This window comes from Peromyscus eremicus, chromosome 8a, assembly GCF_949786415.1.
Source record: "Peromyscus eremicus chromosome 8a, PerEre_H2_v1, whole genome shotgun sequence".
Lineage (NCBI taxonomy): Eukaryota > Metazoa > Chordata > Mammalia > Rodentia > Cricetidae > Peromyscus > Peromyscus eremicus.
In genome coordinates this window covers 12,606,128-12,626,621 of record NC_081423.1, presented here as the reverse complement: position 1 = coordinate 12,626,621, position 20,494 = coordinate 12,606,128, and the positions used below count along the sequence as shown (strand labels likewise).

Genomic DNA, 20,494 nt, shown 5'->3' with positions numbered 1-20,494 from the left:
ACTGCCTTCATAGGTACCCTCTGGACACACCTGCCTGCTCAGGCCACCCTCTAGCCACACTTGGCTTCCAGCCCTGGTGGCGCCTCAAGGCGCGTGGGTGTCTCTGGCATGTTGACAGACAGCCTCTTGATGCTGCCCTACCTAGCAGGATCCGTGACTCCAGCTTTTACAGGTGTGAGTGTTCCTTCTCACCTACGAGATCTAGGACTGCCAGGGGTTAGGGGGTTGGTCTAAAGACCTGGGACCTTGGATCAGCCTGAGTAGCTGATGCTTTCCTCTGTGATGGACAGAGCAGGCTAGGGCTGATCTTTGCTGATTCACATGCCTGTTTCCCTGATGGGATGCCACTCAAGGTGCCTTATGCTGGGCCATCTAGTTTCTGGAGAGGTGGAGACAACGAGAGGCTGGCTGTGGGCATTGATGTCCCTTATTGTAGTGTTGAGATTCCTCCAGGGGGCTCCCAGGGATTTCTGCCATGATTCTAAGTCAGTGGAATTGGTTTAGCATATTGGTTTACCATCTCTTGCCCTCTTGGGTCTCTGGAATGGGAGCCAGTTCTGGAATCCACTCCATGGAAGGGGCGGTTCCCATTGTAGTCCAGCCCCTTCCTGGTCCAGGGCTTCAAATACCTGTAGGTGCTTTGGAATCAGAGTTACCTTAGGTCCAAGACTGCAGTTCATCTTGGGCCACAGAGGCCCTCAGTCTGGACTGAATCTCACTGACTCAGGACACTACCTTATTTACAGCCCAGGTAAGTCTGAGGGCTGGGCTGGAGGCTGGGTGGGGACAGAATCCTTCCATCCTTGCAATGAGAGATCATCATGCTCTCTCCCCCACATACACATACTCTGAAGAAACATGGAGAATGTAGGAATGCAGGTCAATATGGATACCAGACCTAGTTGGTTACAGAGAAGCTCTGATCTGGTGTTACTCTGGGACATTCCTGTCCCCAGGCTTTCTGCTTTGCCATGGGTTGGCCCTGGGCCTTGCTGACAGCACTTTGGGCACTGGGGGCCATGGGGGCCATGGGGGCCACAGCACTGCGCATTGGAGCCTTCAACATCCAGAGCTTTGGTGACAACAAAGTGTCAGACGCAGACTGCGGCAGTGTCATAGCACAGGTGAGCCCAGCAGGGGTGGAGGAGGATGGGAGGAGGATGGGAGGAGGACGGAAGGGCTTAGGAGGTGGGAGCAGACGGCACCAGGAGCTAGGCTCTGGGCAATTAGGCTGATTGGGACAGCGCATCTGTGGGTTCTTCTTCAGATCCTGGCTGGTTATGACATCGCCCTGGTGCAGGAGGTACGAGACCCAGACCTGAGTGCGGTGTCCTTGCTCATGGAGCAAATTAACAGGTGTGACAGGGCCCGGCACTACAACCCCAGCCACAGTGACAAGCTTGTCTGGCACCTTGACCAGGGACTGGCCTATCTCTTCACAGAATATCCAAGCATGAATACAGTTTTGTGAGCAGCAAGCCACTCGGACGCGACCAATACAAGGAAATGTATCTGTTTGTCTACAGGTGAGGGGTGGGGTGAAGGGAGGGGACATGGGCAGAGGTGACCAGCTCCACAGACAACTTGGTCCTCTGTTCCCAGGAAAGACGAAGTGTCAGTTGTGAGCACATACCAGTATCCAGACCCAGAGGATGCCTTCAGTCGGGAGCCTTTTGTGGTCAAATTTTCAGCTCCTAGCTCTGGTGAGGTTGATATTGTCCTTTCCCAGACCTCCCTCTGCCAGGCCCTCCCCTCCTTGACTCTCATACTCTGACCTTCCACAGCCGCCAAGGAGCTAGTGTTGATCCCCCTGCATGCAGCACCACACCAGGCGGTGGCAGAGATCGATGCCCTCTACGATGTGTACCTTGATGTGATTGACAAGTGGAACACCGATGTAGGCAACCCCCACCCCCCAACTCACGTCCCGGAACACTAAAGGTGTGCTCAGAGGTCTGGACCCCTGAGCACTGCTAAGATTTACCTGCTGTGCTTGCCCACAGGACATGCTGTTTCTGGGTGACTTTAATGCCGATTGCAAGTACGTAAAGGCACAAGACTGGGGGTCGATCCGCCTGCGCAGCAGTGAGGTGTTTAAGTGGCTCATCCCAGACAGCGCGGACACCACGGTGGGAAACTCGGACTGTGCCTACGACCGGATTGTCGTGAGCGGGGCCCACCTGCGCAGGAGCCTGAAGCCCCAGTCAGCCTCTGTGCACAACTTTCAGGAGGAATTTGGCCTGGATCAGACCCAGGTGAGTGTGGGGGAGGGCGAGTAAAGATGGATCCAGAGATACGCTAGCCCGCCCGCTCGCTCGGGAGAGGGCTCATAGAAACACTTGAGTTTGCTCTGCTGCTCCCTCTGGCAAAGGCAATTGTAGCCAAGGGTCCCTAGAGTGCCAGGGGCCCGGGGGGGACTGTTGGTGGATTTCTGTTCTTTGTCACATGGGGGCACTATGAGGCCCAGGGGTGGCCACCCAGGCTTCACCACCCCCCTTCTCAGGTGGAGACCGCTAAGGGACATGCTGCTCTGCATAACTGCTGAGGCTCTGCCCCTCTCCTTCCAGGCTCTTGCCATCAGCGACCATTTTCCTGTGGAAGTGACCTTCAAGTCTCACTGACAGCTAAGGCCTCCAGGATATACCACCTGCAGACTCCGGCCACAAGGAATGGCCCCATAATGGATCGCTGGGTGGCAGGCCACCCACCCATTGAGAACACAGGGCAGGGCCAGCTGGTGTGGACAATGGCTATGGCCACATCACAGGATTACTTCAAGCCCATTTCCTCATCTGTGCTGGTATCACCTACCTCACAGGGCTGCTGTGGGGAGTACCCACGAAAGGTACCAGAGCAGCATCAAGAACATAGCTGCATGCTTAATAAACAAGCTGCTCTTGCCAGGACTACCCACAGATTGGATGAGGCCTCTGTGCTTTCTGAGACCTCTGTCCCTAGGCTGCAAAACTTGGTCTTAATGCCCAGTATCTGTGTTTCCATTGCTCTCAGGGAACTGGATGGCTTAGCTTGTCCATTTCACAGCCTGGTAGGAAGTGGCCACCTCTAGACCATGTCAGCTCCCTCTCCTTACTTCCTTTGTGCAAACTTCAGATGCTTCCATGAACCGTAACCCCAAGAGCAGTTTAGGTAGTAATGGCTTTCTGGACCCTACTGGACTTCAGAGCAGGTGTGCTCATTCTGCCTTCAGGAATCCTAAAACACTCATCTGAAGCAGAGGCTTCACTGTAAGAAGCAAGGGAGGCTGCACCCCCACCCTCCCTCAGTGAGCGAGCTCTTCTGGGACTTTCTGGGAAGGAACCCCAGCAAGACAAGAGCAATTGCTTGGCACTAAAGTCCTTCCCAGAGCCTGTACCCTTCAAAGGTGTCTTCTGTAGCTTTTTCCCTAAAGTCCTGGGCTGGGCAAGGCCTTGGGAGGATGGAGGTTTTATGCTTGGGTGGGCCATCACATTAGGAGCAGGAAATCGCTCTGTGGACACAAGGCTCTCATGAGGTTTCCGGTTGTTAAACCTTCTCATCTTTGTGTCCCAAGGTCCATAACACATCTTTAGTGGCATTAGAGAAATGGGTCTGAATCACATGGAAAAAAATCCCTTGTGACAAATTAGAAAAGTTTGGTTCTGTTTATTTGGCATTTCTGGGAATTGAACCAAGGGCCTAGAGCATACTAGGTAGGTGTTCAATCAAGCTGCATGCTCAACCTACAAGTCTGGTTCTTGCCAAATCTATGGTAACATTCAGGATCTTGCCACTGAATCAGCAATACTGGGCTAGGGATGCAGCTCAGTTGGTAGAGTGCTAGTCTAGCGTGTCTGAAGCCGTGGGTTCGATCCCCAGCACCACAGAAGCCAGTGGTGGTGGTGCACGTCAGTAATCCAGCACTCAGAAGGTGAGGGCAGGAGATTTGGGGACTTAAGACAATCCTCAACTAAACAGGGTGAAAGTCACCTTGGGGACATGAGACCCTGTCTGGGGCAGGAATGGCGGTGTTCAGGGGAAGGAAGGAAGCAACCTTTATCATTATTCTCCACATCCTGTTCCTCAGGCTCCTCTGTCCACTCCTTCACAATGAAAATGTATGTGGCCAGAAGCATTTCCTCTGGAGGTCCTGGTGGGTAACTGAGGACAGAGACTGTCTGGCCTTAAAGGTTCCAAAAAGACAGTCAATAAAGGCCAGGGTTAGGCTAACCTGCAGGCATTGTTCACAATTCTTTAAGATGGGCATGCAGCGTGACCTTAGAGCGTCCAGAGTGACTTTTGTGCTCACCAAGCAGAAAGGTGCTTGTGGTTGGGGTCGTAGGACCATAGGCTTCAAGGAACAGCTTCTTTGTATGAGTGTGTACATTTGTGTAAGCCAGGGGTCAAGGGGGTATCTACCTTGTTTTGAGACAAGGTATCTCACTGGTACTTACTAATTAGGGTAGACTGGCTGGCCAGAGAATCCAGGGATCTGCCTGATCCTGTCTATCCAGTACTGCATTACAAGTGTATCCACCATGCCGTGCTTTTTACCATGCTCTCATGGTAGCATGGTGAGCACAATACTGACAGACCTATCCCCCCAGCTAACAGGACTGTATATGTGTGTGTGTGTGTATATATATATGTGTGTGTGTGTATAGATATATATATATATGTGTGTGTGTGTATAGATATATGTGTGTGTGTATAGATATATGTGTGTGTATAGATATATATGTGTGTGTGTATAGATATATGTGTGTGTACAGATATATATGTGTGTGTACAGATATATGTGTGTGTGTATAGATATATATGTGTGTGTGTATAGATATATGTGTGTATAGATATATATATGTGTGTGTATAGATATATGTGTGTGTATAGATATATGTGTGTGTGTATAGATATATGTGTGTGTGTGTATAGATATATGTGTGTGTGTGTATAGATATATATGTGTGTGTGTATAGATATATATGTGTGTGTGTATAGATATATGTGTGTGTGTATAGATATATGTGTGTGTATAGATATATATGTGTGTGTGTATAGATATATATATGTGTGTGTATAGATATGTGTGTGTATAGATATATGTGTGTGTATAGATATATATGTGTGTGTATAGATATATGTGTGTGTGTGTGTGTGTATAGATATATATGTGTGTGTATAGATATGTGTGTGTGTGTATATATATAAAAGTGAAATGTGTGTAGGTACTTTGCCTGCATATGTGTATGTGCACCACGTGCACCCAGTACCCTCAGAGCAGAGAGGGTATCAGATCCTTTGGAACTGGAGTGACAAAGGGTTGTGAGCCACCATGTGGGTGCTGGGAATTGAACCTGGGTCCTCTGCAAGAGCAGCTGGTGGCCTTAACCACCGAGCCACCTCTCCGTCCCGGAACAGGACATTTTAAGGTCAGGAACACAAAAGCAAAGAGAATTTTTAAGTTAAAAAATACCTTGTTTTTAATCCTTGGGACCCGTGGGTCCCCAGAAGGCACATGTGACCAAACACTGTGGGAGAGCCTTGCTTTAGCCCTTCTTCTGCTTCAGCTTTTCCAGGTACATGCTCAGGGACTTCTGGATAGAGTCTCGGGAGATGAAGCTGACGAAATTCTGGATGTCAGCCTCCCGCTGCTTGATCAGGTTGTCTGCCGTGGGCTTTCTCATCATGCTCTTGGTCAATTGCCGAGAGTGGTCTAAAGAAAATGGGGTTACCTGTGAGTCTCACCTTCAGAGATGTGGGGCCATGCCTTGCTTTTTACCAACTCTCATGATAGTGTGGTGAGCACAATACTTTCTTCAAGCATTGAAACAGAGACTCTCCTAGAGTTTAGGAAATCACAGAGAAAGCTGGGTATCTTAGCATTTGGGCAGCTAAGGCAGGACAGCAAGTTCAAGGCCAGCCTGAAATGAACACCCTGTCTAAACAAACCAACAAATAAAATGTAGGAGCCAACAGGAGGGTACTGCAAGAGCTTTTGTTATTGCTGTTGCTGGGACTGTCTCTCTGTAGCCCAGAGTGGTCTTTGACTTGTAGGTCTTCATTTTTAGTCCTGAGTGCTAGGACTATAGGCACATGCCATTATGTCTGCCTCTTAAAATTTGTTTTTTATGTCATCGTTAGGGCTGGGCACACAGGTCAGTGGTAGAGCATGTGCACAAGGTCGAGTTCCATCTCCAGCACCTCAAATAACCAACATGTCATTTTTGTTGAATTGTATTATTGACCACATTTTCCATATCAGTAAATACTTGCTTGTGCATGTAGGGACTGGCTATTGGCTTCATAAGAGAAGAGGGCTCCAAGGAGGTCCGCCCAGATGGCTCTTTTTAGGGAAATTCAAAAGGATACTCTGTAGCATTTGGGAAATACATGACATTAAAGCTTTAGTGTCTTAACTGGTGTTACATGCTTGTATCTCAACATTGGAGAAGTAGAGGCAGGGGGATTCCAAATTTGAAGACCTGGGGCAAGTAGGTTGGTTCAGGGAAGTCTTAGCTACACAGTGACCCTGCTTAAAAAGGTCAAACACCAAAAAGTCTTGGTGTGCCTGCAGTTTCACAGGCACAGCTGTGTTCCTGACAGCTCCCCTGCTCCTGTAAGAGTCCTGCTCAACAGCAATCTCATGACCTGTGAAGCTCCCCTGCTCCACAGCATCACGGAAACAGCCCACTTTCACAGACCCCGACTTGTGAGAGCTTTTGGTTTCATGAGGATGGATCACCAGAACGGGAAAGGTGGTCCATCTTATTTGCCCCAAAGCTGCCTGCTGCTTGCTCCTCACCTGGAATGGCCAACCACTGGGCCATCACTGAGCGAGCCTTGCTGTGTACCTGGTCCTCAGGCACCACCTCATCCACCGCACCCAGCTTGAGGGCCTCTGATGGTGGGAAGAGCATCCCCAGCTGAAGGGCACGCTCTGCTGCTCGGTGCCCGATGGTGTTCACGAAGTTGTCTTTTAACCTGGAATGAAGACATCCTTCAATTCTGTGCTAGGGGCTGGATGTTGTTGAGTATGCATGCAGTGCCTTGTCTTACCAGAAGGGGGCAACAATGCCCAGCAGGCTCTCATTCAATCCTATGGTATACTTGGGGTTGTCAGCCATAATCCGGTAGTCACAGGTAAGAGCCATGAGGCAGCCTCCAGCTGGAGAGGCACCCTGAAGAGGGAAGCAAGAGACTTGGTCTGTAGGTGTTGTCCGAATCCTAAATAAAAACCCGGAGCCAGATATTGGGGTAAATGCTGAAAGACCAGAGGAAACAAGCCACAGCCACTTCTCACCTCGCCAACTCCTCAGTCGAAAAGAGAAGAGCCTGTTTCCATGAATCCTCAGACTGAAAGCCTGAGTCCTCAGCTGAAAGGGCCTCTGGTTCCTGTCTCCTCATGCCTTATATGCCTTTCTCCATGCACCCATTTCACTTCCTATCTCAACCTTCCTAGTACTGGGATTAATGGCGTGTGTGCTTCCCAAATACTAGGGTTAAAGGTGTGTGCCACCACTGCCTGGCTCTGTTTCTCTCCTAGACTGGATGAATCTCATGTAGTACAGTGTGGCCTTGAACTCAGAGAGATCCAGATGGATCTCTGCCTCCTGTGTACTAGGATAAAAGGTGTGTGCCACCACTGCCTGGCTCTGTTTCTCTCCTAGACTGGATGAATCTCATGTAGTACAGTGTGGCCTTGAACTCACAGAGATCTAGATGGATCTCTGCCTCTCAGTACTAGGATTAAAGGTGTGTGCCACCACTGCCTGGCCTCTATGTTTAACTCTGTGGCTGGCTCTGTCCTCTGATCTTCAGGCAAGTTTTACTAGACTACAAAATATCACCACATATAGGCGCTCCAATTCCCAGTAATATTCCTTAGAGAGAGCAGAGGATGCCCAAGCTTCCAAGGGCTGAGGGTGGGCATGAGCTCTTGGCACTGCACTGGCACCTGGGCCAAGTATGCCGGATAGGTATATAAACCGAGACTGTCCACCCAGGGATCAGCAGCTGAGGTCTTAAAAGCCTCAAGTTTTGCCCATGGGCTCAAAGGCCTTGGCATGTGAATCTTTAGCTTTTAGGGGCCAAAAAGGACTCTTAGGACAGGAAGCTGGCTCTCCTTTTGTAGATTTTATCTGATGCTAATGTTCAAAAATAAGTATTTAGACAGAGCTGTTACCACACCTGGCAGCCAGGCCTACCAGGAAGCCTGGGAATTCCCAAATGGCAGTGTCCACATTGCATGCACCCTAATGCCCCATACCAAGACAGGTTATCAGTGTCTCATCTCCAGGCTGTACACTGTCACCTCACTTTCTCTCTTCAATCCTTCCTTTTAGCTCCCATGGCTCTGATCCTTAGAGCTATCCCCTCAGAGAACCCTGCTTTTTTTCTTCTCATTTTTTGTTTTTTTCCCCCGAGACAGAGTTTCCTGTGTAGCCCTGGCTGTCCTGGAACTTGCTTTGTAGACCAGGTTGGCTGATTAAAGGTGTGCACCACCACCACTCCACAGAAACCCTGCTTTTAGAAGTTGAGCCCCTTTTCTCTACTTTCCAAGGTCAGATCAAAATATCACTTCCAAAGTGTCGATCTGCTCAGGGCTCATTCCAGCCAGCCAGGCCCTGGTCCCCCCAAATTTTTTCTGCTCTATCTGTCTGGCCCAGGAATGTCAGAGTCTTAAGTATCCCCTGCTTCTAGGCAGGCCCTTGGGAACTGTGGGTGTGGGGGTGTGGGTGGGGGCACTCACATTGATGGCAGCCACTAAGATCAGGTTGGACAGGTAAAGCCTCAGCCACAGCTCCTGCACAGCCTTCCAGTATTCAGCGTAGTGGGCTGGGTTCTGGCCATACATCTCCATCAAGTCCAGGCCAGCTGAGAAAACACCCGGCCGGTCCTGCCGGGAGAAGCCAAGGTCATGCTCTGCCAGTAAGATGCTGCTTCCAAGGAATCTAGAACCGAGGGTGTCAAGGACATAGCTTGGACCCTCCCCTGGACTGACGCTACTTTCTGGGATTTTCTAGCTTCAAACTAGAAAGGACCAAACAGGTAAGGGTGGGTACTGCTCGGAGACACATATGTACCAGGCTGTCTGACATTGAGCACACCTCTCTGTCCTTGGTTCTGTAATCCAAGCACATGTTCTGTTCTACCTCCCAAGGTCAAGCAAGGGCAGAAAGTGCTGGGGCACGTCTAGAAAGATCTAGAAGAACTGCATAGCCACACATGTGGGTCCTCAGTTGGATGCCTCAGGTCTGACACAGCCACCAGAGCAGGTGTGAGGACAGCACAGGTGGAGGAAGAGCCAGTGGGCTATAAGGAAAGCAGTAAGGAGAGCCACGTGCCAGGGTCAGCACCAAATCCTGGGAAGTGGCTCAGGAGTTCCAGGTAAAAAAATCCACTTAGGATTTCCCCTCTGCATGGTTTCTTAGTCAGGCCCGAGTTCATGGGTGGTAGACTTGGTGCAGGGCAGCACCTACTCCAGCAAGAACTAGATGTTTGTTTGCCCAACAGCACCTCCTGTCAAGAGGTGAGGGAGTGGACACAGACACACATCCATCCTCTGGGACCTTGGAGTCACAGTGCAGCTGAGTACATTTTTCTTGGACAGGAACTGATGATGCACAATACTTGTGGGTTGATCTCATTTTGTGTTTTTATGAAATGCATCCCTCTTCTGTAATGTAACCGAGACAACTATGCTAGATTCAGATGCTCCCCCAACCCCCAGGGTCTCACTGTGTAGCTCTGGCTGTCCTGGAACTCACTCTGTAGACCAGGCTAGCCTCAAACTCATAGAGATCCTCCTGCCTCTGCCTTCCAAGTGCTGGGATTTAAGAGTTAATTAAATTAAAGATAAAGGCCACTATGCATGGCCTATTCAGATGCTTCTAATGACACTGTGTACAGTGGACCTGTGGGTCATCTCCACACTGGGTAGAGATGGCAGAGGGACAAGGCTGAGAGGACAATGGTCACATGGAATAACAACAACAGGAGCACAGAAAACTTGGTCTTAGTGCCGAATGTCTGTAATCCCAGCACTTGGAAGGCAGCGGCAGATTTAGGTTTTATTTTGAAATTTTTATTTGTTTTATGTGTTTGAGTGTTTTGTCTGCATGGGCCTGGTGCCTGCAGAGGCCAGAAGAGAGTGTCCAATGCCCTGGAACTGTAGTTACAGATGGTTATGAGTCCCCTTGTGGGTGCTGGGAACTGAACCCAGGTCCTCTATAAGAGCAGCCAGTGCTCTTTTATTTATTTATTTCTTTGTTTTTTTGAGACAGGGTTTCTCTGTGTAGTTTTGGTGCCTGTCCTGGATCTTGCTTTGTAACCAGGCTGGCCTCGAACTCACAGAGATTCACCTGGCTCTGCCTCCCGAGTGCTGGGATTAAAGGCGTGTGCCACCTCTCTAGCCTCCAGAGGCAGATTTTGTGTGAAGAAAGATAAACTAAAGTACTCCCACTGGTCATACCAAATAGATTTGAAGGGTTCTGAGTCAGCCCATTTCTGTGATCTGGGAAGACAATACACTTGTTGCTGAACTGTGGCCTCTTAAGTCACATTCCAATTCTTACCTCTAGTGTCTGTGAATAAGGCCTATGTAGGAAGTCTAATGTTTATTCCCACGAATAAGCAACACAAGCTTTTGACTTCCTCCTTCATCCCTCCTCCTGGCATCAACAGTGGAAGCAGGAGCAGGAAGCGGCTGAACTGTTTACCCTCCATTAGCTGGAAGTCCAGCCCGCACAGGAACATCCGCAGATCTACTTCCTCCCTTCATTCAGCTGGCGCTTCATCTATCCTGGGTGCAATTGACTTTATTACTACCATCGTCAATATAAAACCACCAGCCATAACACAGTATCAATCCCCGTTATCCATGCGATCTGTCCTAATTACAGCAGCCCTTTCCCTTTCCCTCCCAGCCCCTGCTGCAGGAATTTCTGTACTCTTAATTCCCCGAAACTTAAACACAATTTTCTTTGATTCTGCTGGAGAAAGCAACTATTTTCTAGCAACATCTTTTCTGATTTTTTAGCCAATCAGAAGTTTACATTTTAATTCCTTCCAGGCTTCAGAATTATTTTCCATATCATTATTATTCAGGCAAAAAAGAACCATTCGGATATACAGGACTAGTTTGAGCTGTGGTATATATTTGTTTCTTAGGATTTCTCTTCTGAGCTCATCACATACTCCCTGTAGGCCTTGGTGTACACACTCAAGTTTATTTCACTTCAGCCACAATTATTGCTACTCGAACTAGAGTTTCAGCTGACTTGCTACACTTCACAGGGGAAACATTACTGATATACCATGAGCCCTATTTCCTTTTCCTATTTACAGTTGGGGGCTGTGGAAGTTTGAACGTAATCGGCCCCCATAAGCTCATAGGGAATGGCACTATCTGAGGTGTGGCTTTGTGGAGTAGGTGTAGTCTTGTTGGAGGCAGTGTGTCACTGTGGAGCCAGGCTTTGAGGTCTCATATATGCTCAAGCCACACCCAGTATCTCAGATCACTTCCTGTTGCCTGCAAGTCAAGATGTAGCACTCTCAGCTCCTTCTCCAGCATCATGTCTGCCTGCATGCCCCCTTGCTACACCATAATGATAATGGACTAAACCTGTGAAAATGTAAGACACCCAATTAAATGTTTCTCCTTTTATAAGCAATTCCACGGCTGTGGTGTCTCCTCACAGCAGTAGAAACCCTAAGACAGGGGCCTCACTGGAATTGTTCTCTCCCAACACTCCGATATCATCCTTCCCGCTCACGTCCACGTGTCTTCTCTATTCGAGCTGCCTTCACTGTTACGACTGGTTCTGTCCACCGATTTCCACCTTTTTCAGGGTATACTCTAGACAACACATAATCAAAAGCTCATTTCTTATCATATTTGTAGAAGTAAACATGACATTTTTTCTTCAACATTTTCTAGGGCTCTCAGGAATGCCAGAGCACTGCTCTGACTATCCAGACACTTAGACCACATGAAATGTGGGATCCTCCACAGGATCATTCATCTCACTGACAGCTTTCACTGTAATCTTTACAATTGAGAAGCCTTTGCCTCCAAACAAAGGTCCTCTCAGTAAAATATTCAGTAAAACACTTCAGGGGAATGCCATATCAGGTGCTGACTATTAAGGAGGCTGACGAGTTTCCAAAGCCTCCAGCTATTATTACCACAAAGAAAATGACAAGCTGGGTGGCGGCGGCGGTGGTGGCGCATGCCTTTAATCCCAGCACTTGGGAGGCAGAGGCAGACGGATCTCTGTGAGTTCGAGGCCAGCCTGGTCTACAGAGCGAGATCCAGGGCAGGCACCAAAACAACACAGAGAAACCCTGTCTCGGAAAAAAAACCCCCCCAAAAAGAAAATGACGACAAATGCTGGAAGTAACAAACCAATGTTTGAAAGTGTTCTGAGGCTCGGGGAATGGTGTAGTCCTGACATGACTGTACTAAGGAAGGCTGGGTTTATGTGACTTTACTTTCCTTCTATTAAGCCATGGCGGGCTCATGGGACTGAAATCCCTGATGCTAGAAGGACTGATGTAGTAAGTAGGGGACTTCAAATGTGTTAAGTGGAACAACTCCTCTAGGTGGTCAGCATCCTCCTAGGTCATGTGCAGACACAAGGTGGAGTGATAGAAAGTTCAGAAGCCGGGCGGTGGTGGTGCATGCCTTTAATCCCAGCACTCGGGAGGCAGAGGCCAGCCTGGGCTACAAAGTAAGTTCCAGGAAAGGCTCCAAAGCTATACAGAGAAACCCTGTCTCGAAAAACAAACCAAAAAAAAAAAAAAAAGTTCAGAAAAACCCTGCAGGGGTGGGGTGGGGCTGGGGAGACTTCAGTTATAATAAATAGGATGGTTCCATAATAAAGGCTTTTCCATACAATAGGGGTGCAGTGGCCTTGGTGTGTCACATCATCGATATATGGTAAGAGTATTTGCTATAAGACCTAAGGACAGTTAGATAAAAGAGTTTCAATTTTATTTATTTTTATGAACATTAGTGCTTTGCCTGCATGTATGTCTGTGTGAGGGTGTCAGGTCCCCTGGAACTGGAGCTACAGACAGTTGTGTGCTACCATGTGGGTGCTGGGAATTGAACCCAGGTCCTTTGGAAAAACAGTTGGTGCTCTTAACCTCAGAGCCATCTCTTCAGCCCTCTGATAATTTAAATGGAATCATATTACTAGGCCAGAGGTCAGAGGTCAGCCAGAGAGGGCTCCAGTTAGTGGTCTTGGGCTTGGGTTAACCATGTGGTATGCGTGTGTTATCACATACATAAAGACTAACTAGGAGGATAAAAACAGGCTGGAATAAGGGCTACAGCAAATTCTAGGACAGTTACAGGATAAGAAGATGAATGTAATTGTGGCAGTTGGGGGCTAATGCTTATTAATACTACTGTAGCACCACAACTAGGTTAAAAGGTGGCCTGCAGTGACATTAGCTGTGGGACAACTGCCAAGGCCATGAGCTGAACAAATAAACTAACAGTTTCAATGATAATAAGCATAAGAATTAAGGAGATACAGTCTGAAGACCAGGCTCGCCTCTGTCTCCTGAGTGCGGGGATCAAAGGTGTGCTCGCCACCACACCAGGCTCCCGCCTGAACTTTTGTGTTGGTGGTGGTTTTTGTTCCTTTGTTTTTTTTTTTTTTTTTTTTTTTTTTTTTTGGTTTTTTCGAGACAGGGTTTCTCTGTGTAGCTTTGCGCCTTTCCTAGATCTCGCTCTGTAGACCAGGCTGGCCTTGAACTCATAGAGATCCGCCTGCCTCTGCCTCCCGAGTGCTGGGATTAAAGGCGTGCGCCACCACCGCCCGGCTCCTTTGTTTGTTTTATGAGACAAGGTTTCTCTGTGTAGCCTTGGCTGTTCTGGAAAGTAGACCAGGCTGGCCTTGAACTCACAAAGATCCACCTGCCTCAGCCTTCCAGGTGCTGGGATTAAAAGCGTGTGCCACCATCACCCAGCCTGCCTGAACTTTTGAAACCCCACAGTAGTGATCACTTCCCTCCTGGCCCTTTGGGGCTTCACGACCATCAGCTTCCTGCACCTTTACTGAACACGATGCTGACGTGCTGATGTTGACATGCTATTGGCCAATGGCCCAGTGTGGTCTCTGTATCACTGCGACACACAGCATAGGGAGATAGCTATACTTTAAAAGGTAGTGGCACTGTCATTCCAAGGGGCTGAGGGAAGTCATTCAGTGGCAGAACACTTGCCCAATACTTAGATGGTCCTGGGTTCAATCTTCAGCATCACCCAAGAAAGGAAGAAAAAAAACCCAACATCATTATTTATTGGGCACTGGAGATGTAGCTCAGGCAGTAGAGTGCTTGCCTGGCATTCCCAAGGCCTGGGCTTGGTTCTCAGCACCTCGCAGACTGGCCTTGACTATGTAACAAGTTGGAGGCTAGTCTGGGATACAAGAACCTAACTCCAAACAAGAACAAAGGGCAGAAATGAACTCGATCCACATGTGACTTTGTGTCCTGTCACTGAGGAGGGCAGGGGATGTGATGCTCAGTCTGGTCAGAGACCAAACCTCTGAAGACTTCCTTTCCCACTTGTGGGGCGTTTACCCAACCACCCCCACAGTTCCCCAGAGTTTTCTTGAGTGCGAGCAGCAGGAAATATTAGATAGAAGGATTTATTGCGGAGATAAACAGATAGAAAATAAAGGATAAGCCGGGCGGTGGTGGCGCACGCCTTTAATCCCAGCACTTGGGAGGCAGAGCCAGGCGGATCTCTGTGAGTTCGAGGCCAGCCTGGGCTACCAAGTGAGTTCCAGGAGAGGCGCAAAGCTACACAGAGAAACCCTGTCTCGAAAAACCAAAAAAAAAAAAAAGAAAATAAAGGATAGCCTTGAGAGGGCCTGGAACCTATTCCAACGGGCCCTGACTGTCTCTGCCCCAGGGTTTTTATAGAGACGCCAAGGGGTGGAGCAAAAGACCTCCTCCCCCAGCACAGCCAAGTGCAGACCATCCCAGACACCTGCACTCAGGCCCATGGTCCTAATCATCCTCTATTCGGACCTGCTGGGTAAAGCCACGAGGAACCCGAGAATGGGCTCCCACACCCACTGTACGATCTCCCCTCATGGCCATTTACTGACTTCAGTGACACTGCCCTCACCAATGCTGAGCCTGGCATTTGCTGGCACTCACAGGCAATGCCCAGGTTCCCCTCAAGAATTCAGAGGGCAGCAGAATCTGCCCTGATACCTGACCTAAGATGGCTCAAAGGCGAGCAGAATACATGCTCTCAAGGCATGTATCCTGCTGGGACTAGCTCAGGTACCAGCAGCTCCTGGGGAAGAGGTGCCCTGGGAGCCCCTGGCGACATTTGCTAATGACTAGATGACCTCAGGGGGCTCCTGGGAAGACAAAGTTCCCACAGAGACTGCTCAGCAGGTTCCTGAGGACTGTCCAGGCTTGGTACAAGCCTGGGAACCTGCTCTCCAGGAAACGGACCTAGAGGCTCTGAGTAGTCATAGGGCTGCCGGTGACTCCATTTGCCCCATGATGGAGGACTCCAGATTTTCCAGGTCCCCACTCTGACCACAGTCAGGGCTGGGGGTATGTGTGTGTGGCTTGACCAGGCACCTACCGAAGTGAGGATGACACCCCGGAAGCTCTTGTCATTCTCTAGCTTCTCCAGGCTGATGAAAAACTCTGTCAGGAACTCCAAGCTGAGGGAGTTCACTGGGGGGTTCTTGAACTTCATCACTGCAACTCCTAGTTTAAAACAGAGAGGATCCTCAAAAAGTGCTCAGTCCAGGCCACCCCTGGCCCTCAGTCTGTCTATGGGAGCTGCAGAATTTGGAGTTTCAAAAGTTCAGGCAGACTGGGTAATGGCGGCACATGCTTTTAATCATAATACCCAGGAGGCTGAGCCAGGCGAATCTCTGTGAGTTTGAGGCCAGCCTGGTCTACAGAGCGAGTTCCAGAACAGCCAAGGCTACACAGAGAAACCCTGTCTTGTAAAATAAACAAACAAAAAACCACCACCAACACAAAAGTTCAGGCAGGAGCCTGGTGTGGTGGCGAGCACACCTCTGATCCCAGCACTCAGGAGACAGAGGAGAGCCTGGTCTTCAGAACAAGTTCCAAGACACTAGGACTACAGAGATAAACCCTGTCTCAAAAAACAACAACAAAAAGTTCAGGCAGGGGCTAGCAAGATGGCTCAAGACAGTATTTGATTTGGGAATTCCAGTTTCCGGTGACATTGTAGATGGTGAGTCCTGTACCCATGGACAGCCTCAATCTCAGAGATCTCAAATTCCCGAAATAATCTCTCTGGTCTCCTGGAGGATCAAGGTTAAGAGCTGTCTCAAGTACCTAGGACAATGCCACTGGCCCTCCTTAGACAAAGGTTCTGGAGCGGTCTTTAGCACTTGGACGTACAGACATTTAACAGCATGTGTTCAATCCTGAATGACCCATCTCATCCTAAGGCAGGTGGAGGGACATGGAGACAGACACCTGGACGTAGGGGTGGGACATCACCATCATGACTCTCGCTCTTTGTCCCCTCTCTTTAGAGGCCATAGCACCCTAGAAAGCAGAACTAGTATGGGGAGAGAGAGGTGTGGTGCTCCCCAGCCGGAGGCACAAAGCTGAATTTGCCAGAAATTTCTCCTTCCGCTGAGGGTGGCTGCGAAGTTAGAACTACTGAGGCAGGCACCTCAGCACTACTCCAGCCGGCACTGCTCGTGCATAAAGCATGACTTGAAACATTTTGTTTCAGTTCTGAGGCTTGGAACTCAATCCTCTCACCCCAGCCTTGTGCATGCTGGCAAGACAGACATACAACATGGCCCTTGGTCTAAGGGCCACTTCCAACCTTTGATATGGCAACATGATGTTGTCACTTACAAAGTTCACTTTAAGAACTGTACAATCAAGCTGGGTGAGGTCAACAGTCAAGACCAACCACAGCTACTGAAAAATTTTTAACTGTAACCCTCCCACAGAGGCACACACACAGAGACATAAATAAAATTTGAAATTAAACTAAATATACAATAAAGCATTATCTATTTATCTACCTATCCATCCATTTAAGGCTATACAGAGAATCCATGTCTCAAACAAACCAAAATAAATGAATAAGTAAGTAAATGAGTGAATGAATGAAACAAAGAACTGTACAATCTAGTCACCAAAAACCAACCAACCAACCAACCCCCCACCAAAAACAACCTAAAACCAACTCCTATTTTAAGTTTACAATGTGTGTTAGGCTGTCCTTGGCTATTGCAGCTCAGGGACTACAGGGTGGACACACTTGAACTATTACTTCAAATACAGGCTTGTTAAAGTCCCAAACCTCAAAAGTGCATAACCAACCACCGGGGCAGGACATTCTGGATGCCCCATTTTTGCCTCAGTCTACCTTTCAGGTCCATTTTTTTTTTTCAAGACAGGGTTTTTCTGTGTAACAGTCTGGCTGTCCTGGAACTTGCTTTGTAGACCAGGCTGGCCTTGAACTCACAGAGATCCGCCTGGCTCTGGCTCCCGAGTGCAGAAATTAAAGGCGTGCGCCACCATTCCTTGGTCTGAAATTTTAACTTTTCTTTCTTTTTTTTTGTTTTTGGTTTTTTGGTTTTTTTTGAGACAGGGTTTCTCTGTGTAGTTCTGGTGCCTTTCCTGGATCTCACTCTGTAGTTTAGGCTGGCCTCGAATTCAGAGATCTGCCTGCCTCTGCTTCCCAAGTGCTGGGATTAAAGGTGTGCACCATCACTGCCCTGCAAAATAAATTTTAATTAAAAAATATCCTAAGCATATTTTTTTATGTAACCCAATTAAACAGGCCAAATGCAAAACTCTATACTGACACTTTTCTTTCTTTCTTTTTTTTTTTTTAAAGGATTTATTTATTTATTATGTATATAATGTTCTGCCAGCGTGTATGCCTGCAAGGCAGAAGAGGGCACCAGATCTCATTACAGATGCTCGGAGCCACCAGGTGGTTGCTGGGAATTGAACTCAGGATCTGTGGAAGAGCAGCCGATCTTCTTAACCTCTGAGCCATCTCTCCAGCCCTATACTGGCACTTTTCACCTCTCCCTTGACCTTGCAGCCCAGGAGTAAAGACTTTCTTAAGTACAAGGCCCGGGGAAGCTATTTTCAGCTTTGCTGGCAACACACACTGGCTACACGCAGTCAGGTCGAAGGCAGTCTGAGTCAGGAGTGTGTGCTGCCGCATGTCAAAGGAAACAATTTATAACTTGAATGTGGTGACATAGGATTGATAATTCAAGGTCACCCTGGGCTACACAGAGGCCCAGACTAGTCTGCTCTACAGAGCAAGAAATCAAAGGACTGTCAAAACATCAGTCCCAGCATGGTGGCTCACAGCCATCTGTAATGAGATCTGGTGCCCAAGATGGCCAGGGCTACATAGAGGGACCCTGTCTCAAAATACCAAACCCAAAACAAAATCATCAAGGATAGGCCAGAGAGGGGCCTTGGTGGGTAAAGTGCTTGCTGAGGAACTCTGCTGATAGTTCAACTCCTGGACCCCATAGTGGAGAGAGAACTGACTCCCACAGTGGTTAGTTCTCTGACCTCCACATGGGTTCCATTGCAGTGGGCCGCAAGAATATATTATAGAGATTCAGTTGTATATTAAAGCTATCCCTAGAAAAGTCAAGGAATTTTTCTAGAGGAAGCCATTTATCAAGGAATATTTGGTGTTAATTAGTTTGCATAATTTAATATTAACATCTTTCCTAATGCCTTCTACTTTTTTTTTAATGTTGTGATAGTGAGAATTTTTTGTTTGTTTGTTGTTTTTTTGTTTTGTTTTTCGAGACAGGATTTCTCTGTGTAGTTTTGGTGCTGTCCTGGAGCTCATTCTGTAGACCGGGCTGGCCTCAAATTCACAGAGATCGACCTGGTTCTGCCTACTGAGTGCTGGGATTAAAGGTGCACACCACTGCCACCTGGCTGTTATTTAGTTTTTAATATATTAGCTATCTTTTGCTATGAAACTCTTGTGTGTTCATATACTAGTAGGCCATAAGGCAAACAGCATAAACAGCTCAGACCTACTGCTGATTCACTAGGTAACTAACACCCCTACAGTGCCTAGGAGACAGGCAGGTTGTAGATGCATAGCTTTGTTTGTTGTGCAAATGAAGCTCAGACCTTCCCCTTCCTTCAGGCCTAGTAGCCCTGCAGAGCTATTGACTTAAAACAATAGGGCTTTTTGCATAACCAGGTGCAGTAAAGACTGGAGCAGTATTCCTGGAGGCAGAGCTGGGTGGCCAGGCAGAAGAGAAGATGGCAGTTTCTCAGAGCAGGGGTAAGGAGCAAGGAAGGGGAGATGGAGGATGAAGGAACAGAGGACAAAGATGAGGTCAAAGCATAGGAACTTAGGACTATGACAGGGTAGGCCCAGTAGGTACAGAGAGGAGCTGAATGTGATGATGGAGCTGAAGCTGTGTAGACAGAATTTTGTCTTAGAGAAATAGAGTAAATGGATGAAAGAGCATGGTGTACATAGATTCTTTTCCCTCAGATACCCCCCTGCCAGGTGTAGGGTCTTCCTCAGGACCCTGGGAGGGATTTTCTCAGGGCAGGCCCTTGGGAAAATTCTGTTACTCCATGGTGTGTGCACCATTATTCACAAAGACATTATAGATAAAATAAATGAATTCTGGACAGGAGAGATCATCAGTTAAGAGCTCTTGCTGTTCTTGCAGAGGACCAGGGTTTGGCTCCCAGCACCCACGCAGTAGCTCACAACCATCTCCAACTACAGTTCCCAGGGATCTGATGTCCTGGCTTCCTTGGGCACCAGGCAAGCTCATGATATGTGGAGGCCCACAAAGGTTTCCTAGTGAGATCTGAGCTTGCTTTACCCAGCCCAGCTGCATTAGAGGATTGCTTGACCATGTGCATGGTTTCTAGGTGATTAGAAGGGTCTGCACTCGGCTGAGCTAGGGGGAGGTCTTTGCTCCACCCCTTGGCATTCCTATAAACAGCCCTTTAGAAGAGATAAGGATCCAGGCCCTCCCGAGCTATCCTGTGTTTCTATCTGTTTTTCTCACCTCTATCCTTCTATCTAAATCTCTTATCCCTCACTCAAGAGTACCCTGGGGTAAAATGTGGGAGCCGGTCTCCCAGAATGGCACACAGACATACACACAGGCAAACACTCATACATCTCCAACATCAAATAAACCAGGTATGCTTACACATGCTTGTCAATTTAGTACTTGGGAGGCAGAGAATCGAGTTCAAGGTCATTTCTTGCTGAACAGAAAGTTGGAAGTCAGTGGATCACATGAGACCCTATCTCAAACAGATGCCACTGGGAGTTGGTGGCGCACACCTTTAATCCCAGCACTCGGAGGCAGAGGCATGAGGATCTCTGTGAGTTTGAGGCCAGCCTGGGCTACAGAGCGAGATCCAGGACAGTCAGAGCTACACAGAGAAAAAAAGAAAAAGAGAGGGAAAAAAAAAGATGCCAGGATGAGGTCACATTAGAATG

General features: G+C 48.2%; 2 protein-coding genes across 2 annotated transcripts in view; one reads left to right on the top strand and one right to left on the bottom strand.

Moving 5' to 3' along the window:
* The first annotated feature begins 545 nt into the window (after positions 1-545).
* On the top strand, positions 546-4,312 carry Dnase1l2 (deoxyribonuclease 1 like 2). Its single transcript, XM_059269186.1, is given in 6 exon segments — positions 546-1,124; positions 1,268-1,356; positions 1,443-1,526; positions 1,603-1,897; positions 2,004-2,255; positions 2,568-4,312. Coding segments are annotated over 6 exon segments (927 nt in total). The 5' UTR covers positions 546-971; the 3' UTR covers positions 2,622-4,312.
* Positions 4,313-5,430: 1,118 nt separating this feature from the next.
* Positions 5,431-20,494, bottom strand: part of Eci1 (enoyl-CoA delta isomerase 1) — a 19,655-nt gene continuing 4,591 nt past the window's right edge. The window contains exons 3-7 of the mRNA XM_059270182.1: positions 15,599-15,726; positions 8,726-8,872; positions 7,033-7,154; positions 6,779-6,957; positions 5,431-5,689 (exon numbers count right to left, since the gene is read on the bottom strand). Of these exons, the coding sequence (XP_059126165.1) occupies positions 5,523-5,689; positions 6,779-6,957; positions 7,033-7,154; positions 8,726-8,872; positions 15,599-15,726 (743 nt within the window). The 3' untranslated portion in view covers positions 5,431-5,522. The remainder of the gene's footprint in view (positions 5,690-6,778; positions 6,958-7,032; positions 7,155-8,725; positions 8,873-15,598; positions 15,727-20,494) is intronic.